At 34.2% G+C, this 6,000-nt stretch overlaps 1 protein-coding gene across 2 annotated transcripts in view; it reads right to left on the reverse strand.

The window, feature by feature from the left end:
- LOC145277756 (signal recognition particle receptor subunit alpha-like) overlaps positions 1-5,687 on the reverse strand; it is a 69,195-nt gene extending 63,508 nt beyond the window's left edge. For both annotated transcript variants that reach the window (XM_080129473.1, XM_080129472.1), the window contains exon 1: positions 5,466-5,687. In XM_080129473.1, coding sequence (XP_079985599.1) covers positions 5,466-5,582 — 117 coding nt within the window. In that variant the 5' untranslated portion in view covers positions 5,583-5,687. The remainder of the gene's footprint in view (positions 1-5,465) is intronic.
- Positions 5,688-6,000: the final 313 nt, after the last annotated feature.

Here is a 6,000-nt window from a genome sequence, read left to right on the forward strand (position 1 = left end):
ACTTATGCCCCCAATAGTAGCCCCCTACTTCAAAATGGCACTGTACCTTGTTCAGGGTGAAAATTGAATGAAAAAAAAAATGTTGAAGACCACTATACCAACAACTCTAATGAGCTGGAACAAAGGAAGCAAACAATAGTTCAGACAATTCTGAAAAACACATGCCATAATAGTATTTATAGAAAAAACTGAGACTTGCAAAATCATGTTTGTGAGAGGGCCCCCAATCAAATTATAAATACGTTTCTGCTCCTTATCAAGGATCCTCAAGTGATTCACTAGCTCAAATATAACAGCAGTAGTTTATACCTGCCAGATTTTTTTTTTACATAGGCATCACCACTTATCAAGGCCCATAGACCACTCGAGGATAAGGGGTTAAGAGTGTACAGTAGTCAATTGGACAATATAGTAATCGTTAGTAATGGATATTCGATAAATTTGTTAACTTAAGTGGAACGGCTTATCGAGAACTTGTTTACGTTGGACTGAACACAATCAGATTGCAGTCAGCAGGAAAGCAGGAAAACGGAAGACAGTTCCTTCTTGGTAATAAGGTGAAGCTACTAAACGCGGTAATCATCTCAATCAGGCTTTACATATGCGAGACATGAACACTTAATGTAGACCTACAGAGAAGGATCTAAGCGGTAGAAAGAAGATGCTTCAGAAGATTCTTTGGCATTTCATACAAGGATCATGTCACCAACAGTGAAGTCTGCAGAAAGGTCACTCAACAAGTGTATAACTATGAAGATCTATTGACAATGAAAAAGAGGAAACTTAGATGATATGGGCATGTAACAATCGCAAAAGGACCTGCAAAGACCACCCAGTAAGGAACAGTTCAGGTGAAAAGAAAATGGAAGGGGCTGCATGGATCTATAGAGAACCCTTGAACAATGTTGGTGCTACCAACAGTGCACACTCATTTACTTTTTGGATTTTGCTGCAGCATTTGACTGTGAACAGAGGTGTATTATGGGAGACAAGGTATGTAGATGGATTTCCATCCAACCAAGCTGCTTAACCTCATCAAAGCATACAACTGCTCCATGCATAAAAAAATTTGCTTCTATAGCCAGAAATTGTTTTTTTGACATCCACTCTGGAGTTAGACATGCTTGTATTTTTTTGCCCACACTGTTTAACTATGCTATCGACTTCATCTGCAATGCATTTGCAGAGTTTGCTGGGGTCTCTGTTGACCGCAACTTCATCCTAACTGACCTTAACTATGCTAACAATATAGCCATTCTCTGAGAAAACTTTGCTGAAATCCAATTAGCTATAGACAAAATGCACTACTTCTCATCTAAGATTGGTATGAAGGTAAATTCTATGAAAAAGATTCTCTCCACAAGATTCCTACCCTTTGACAAACACGATTTTTCTCAATGGGGAAACCTTATTCAAATACCTGGGCTTAATGGGTTAAGGGTATCGACGTCTAAATCAACAATGTCTGGTATACTTCCAGTTACCTACAATCTCATCTGTGGCGTTGTCTTGAGATTATAATAGGTACGAAAGTCGAAATTTTTTATCAGGTACTTGTTCGGCCGATCCTTTTTTATGGTTGCAAGACCTCGTTGTTGAGAACAGGGGGTCTCAAGTTTGGTAGTGTTTAAACTATACTGCCTCTGCCGAATTCTGCACATTCACTTGAACCATTTTATTTCCAAGACAAATCTGCACGTGATGCAGGATCATACCCCTTAACCAAGCACTTTTAAAATAGGAAATATTGTTGGTTTGGCCACGTTGCAACACAGAATTCAGCCACGAAGCAATAGCTTCAGAACTGCTCTAAGATTGGCAAAAATGCATAGAAAGCCAACATCAAAGCTGACGTCAAACCTACTTCCACTCCACAGCTCTAGGATGTTCGCCATTGATCCCATAACCATCTTGGCTGCTGTGGACTGCCGTGCATGGTCTGCATTCATTTGGGATGCTGTGTGTTCTATGGGAGGAGCCGGCTCAACCCATCCTGAGTGAAAGCAACTTCATGAAAGCCTCACGCTGAACATCAATGGCAATGTTCACGTTCGAAATGGGCAGTGAAGCTTAGAATAGATCAGGTGGATCACATGTGTGGCAGCTAGAAACAGAACTTTCTTGACTATACTTTACCTGACCTCTCAGTTTGCCTGATTGCAACCTTTTAACTCCTCTGTGTGAGGCACAGTGAAACAGGATATCAAGATTCAACTGTAACACAATAAATGAGCTAAAGGTCAGGGTTACCAGAGCCTTTAAGTTGATTCTTTGGCTGCCTCAAAACTGTCATCAAAGCCAAATGCAAGTTCATTGATAGAACAAGTCGCCAAAGTTTGATGAATGAATTTCAATGTTAATTTTGGGTTATTGTTCAGAATTTAACCTAATTTCAAAGAAAAAATAAATAAATAAATAATAATACAGAAAAATCTTTATAAATGTACGTACCCATCATGAAACGAAAATGTCATTAAAAAAAAAAAAAGCCCACGTAAATTGATCAAGTATTTTTTTGTTTTTAGAAAATACTTTTATTTTTACGATTTTTAGGGATTTTAATAAATTAGTCATTACAAAGCTGATTTTGATCTTAGTAACTTGAATGGAATTGTCTATTTATTAAAGATGGCGGAGTGAGACACACTATCCTTGCTTCTTCATAAAATTTCATTTTCTCCGTAAAAATTGTTATATTATAGAAATTATAGAAATATGACAAGCAAAAACCCGAAAAGTATTTCGGGTAAATGCTAAATATATTCTATATTTATTACCTGCCAACAACCACGTACACCGAATTTTTTTTTTTTTTTTAATATTAATATTTCACATGGATGATATTTTAATAAATACGCCACTCCGGACACCTGTTTAAAAACAACTTGCTTTACACGCACGCACGCACACACACGTGTGTGTGTGTGTGTGTGTGTGTGTTAAAGACGAATAATTTTATTTTCCTAACCTACTTAAATGTAAACAAAACTAAAGTTAAAATGTAATCAACTTAAAGTACGCAGATAACATGATTACTTTAAAATGAGCTTTGTAGAAAAATAAAAATAAATAAATTTAATATAAAATCTTATATAAGTCATGGGATCTTAAAAAAAAAAAATAAATAAATAAAGTAAATAGTTTAGTCATCTTTGCAGTTAGTTGACTATTTATTTGGGTGAGAAAAAAAAAAACGGTGCTGTCCGCGTTATTTTTAAAAATCGTATTTCCAAGTTTAATTAAAGTTTTATGTTATTTTTTTTTATTCAATTGTAAGGTTAAAGTACAGAATAGGTACAAAACACCCTCCCCTCCCCATGTTAAGAATGGCCTTTTAAATAATAACGTTATTATTTCAACACGGATCAATAAGTGCATGAGTACAAAAAATACAAACAAAACAGTATTACCCTTCCTTCACTCAATCCCTAAATATTTAACGTCACGCAAAAACCAAGACAGTCGAAATGAATAAACCTAAATTTAAATATTTGGTACTTCTGTAGTTTAAGCTAAATGCTGAAATAATAACGCTATTATTCAGAAACCCATTTTTAATATGGAGGAGGGAGCCTTTGTTAACTTCTGTACTTCTACCTAATGATTTAATAAACAAATGATGCCGTAGTAAATTCAATTGAAGCTGGAAAATCCGGTACTTATGCAGAATACGAACCGTGTATTTTTTTAAATATAGGATTTAAGTTAAATTCAATTTTTACGGTATTTGTTTTTAGTTAACAAAGCGGCAGATTTGCCGTTTAGTTGTACAAATATTCTCGAACCAGGTAATTACTAAAAGGGACTCTTAAGGTCGACACCGGTATCTTAGCAGAAGAAAATATATAAAAATGTATATTGGGTTTGTTTTACTGTACACATAGATTCGAAAAAGTTGTCACAAAACAAAACAAATAAATTTTATCAAAGGCAAGATAAGTTACTTTTCTACCTAACTGGATATGTTTTTAGTGTTTATATTTAATGTAACATGTTTATTCAGCTCGAAAAACATACAGTGTTTACCGATGTATTGGAAAATTTAAAATGGCAGTCGACTATCTTTGAGGCGGTAAGTTTGGGAAGATGAATTATAAATAAACCAGACAAAATACTGTTAGAAACTCGCTCAATATATGTTAACGTGACATAGGCTGACATATATTCGGCGGGTTTTTAACAGTATTTTGATAGGTTTTTTATTTATAACTCCTTTTCCCAAACTTACCGACTCCGAGAAAGAAGTCGGCCGCCATTTTGAATTTTCCAATACATCGGTAAATACTGTATGTTTTTCGAACTGAATAAACATGTTACATTAAATATAAACACTAAAAACATATTCAGTTGGGTAGAAAAGTAACTTACCTTGCCTTTGATAACATTTATTTGTTCTATATTTGTTTTGTGACAACTTTTTCGAATCTATGTGTACAGTAAAACAAACCCCACATTTTTTTTTTAAACATTAATAATTTTTATTTTTATTTTAAAACTAATAATTCGTAATATTCGTGATTTGACGGTGTACTAAAATACTGATGTGATCCTTCTAGAGTTGTCGAACTTTGCCGGGACTTAACTGCAAGGCAAGACTGCCATTATTTTAGTATGCCCCTTATTCTGTAGATAAAACCTTAAAAATAGCACGATTCGTAAACTGCAGAAGTACCAAATATTTTATTTGGAGATATATATAGAAATCGGTAGTTATGCAGAGATTAGAAATCAGACAATATGGTTAGCTTTCCTTCCGATAAAAGTGTAACATCTGTTTTGTCCTAGCTCGGAAAAAACTTTTATTTATTATTTGGGTTCCCAATGAAGAGTGGACCCATTTTGGAACCGACCTTGTGTTGAACTCGTGGGAAGATAAGAGAAAGGACAATATGTTTTGAAAAAAAAAAAAAAAAAAATTACATACGTCAGTTTGTTTTTATTATTATTTTATTTTTCAGTCAAAAGTCATACACATGGTTGAAGAATTTAAAAGAAATATTGGATATCGAACAAAGAATTAAAATGGATGAATGAATAATGTGTAACTATTCATATTCATTAAAAGGTATTTATTTTTTTATTTTTCTCATTTATCTGGTTTTATTTTTAAGCAATAGTACTTTCGAGTTACCTTATGGTAAAAATTTTTTTTCTACCAATACCTCATATAATAATAAAACTAATAATCAGCATCTATATTTTAAAGTATAGCGCAATACTTACACGCTAATAGGATGTAAATATACATTTTATCCCCCCCTCTCCTCCATTTCATCTCAAATCCCCCAAAAGGAACATCTGATGAGCTTGAGGGTTCTTAGATGTGCCACATCACAACGCATGTGTTTAGTGTCGTCTTTTCTTTTTGTCGCAATAAACTAGGCCACTGACTTTGTGACCACATGTTTCTTCGAAGCCCACTAAAAGAAGGTATTAAAATGCGAATTAACCTATATTTTACTTACTTGTAGGAGAACACTCTTAATCAGAGCATTAACGGAAGGTGTAAACAACTGGGTTGTTCCCTGAAAACACCAGAGGACGATGCCTCCCTTACTAAAAATACTGAAGAAGTCCAACATATTGCTCTGGCGATATTGGCGAATATGTGCGTGTTCTTCTAGGAAGTGATGACGACGTCTCTGGCGAGAGAGCGAAATAAACTCTGCCGCCGGAAGTGACGTTTCATTCTATTCTGTCGCGTTCGTTTTTGTTTTCTTCGCTTCCTTTTCCTACTTTTTCATTATTATTTCATAAATAAATAAAAAATAAACAAACAATGGAATTAAAGAATAAGACAATTCTCTGATTAGGAAATTTTGACAGTAGCTTTTTTATTTATTTTCAACGCAACACAACTTGATTTCTCTGAAGTTCCTCGTTCCGGAAAAATATCTCGTTTATCAAAACAATGTTTAATCTTTCTTTTTCGACCTGTTGCCAGGTGTGAACTCAATTCTGGTGATTTAGACGACTTTCTTTTCAAATTTAAAATTGTGA

This window comes from Euprymna scolopes, chromosome 6 (assembly GCF_053919585.1).
Source record: "Euprymna scolopes isolate OS-2025 chromosome 6, ASM5391958v1, whole genome shotgun sequence".
NCBI lineage: Eukaryota > Metazoa > Mollusca > Cephalopoda > Sepiida > Sepiolidae > Euprymna > Euprymna scolopes.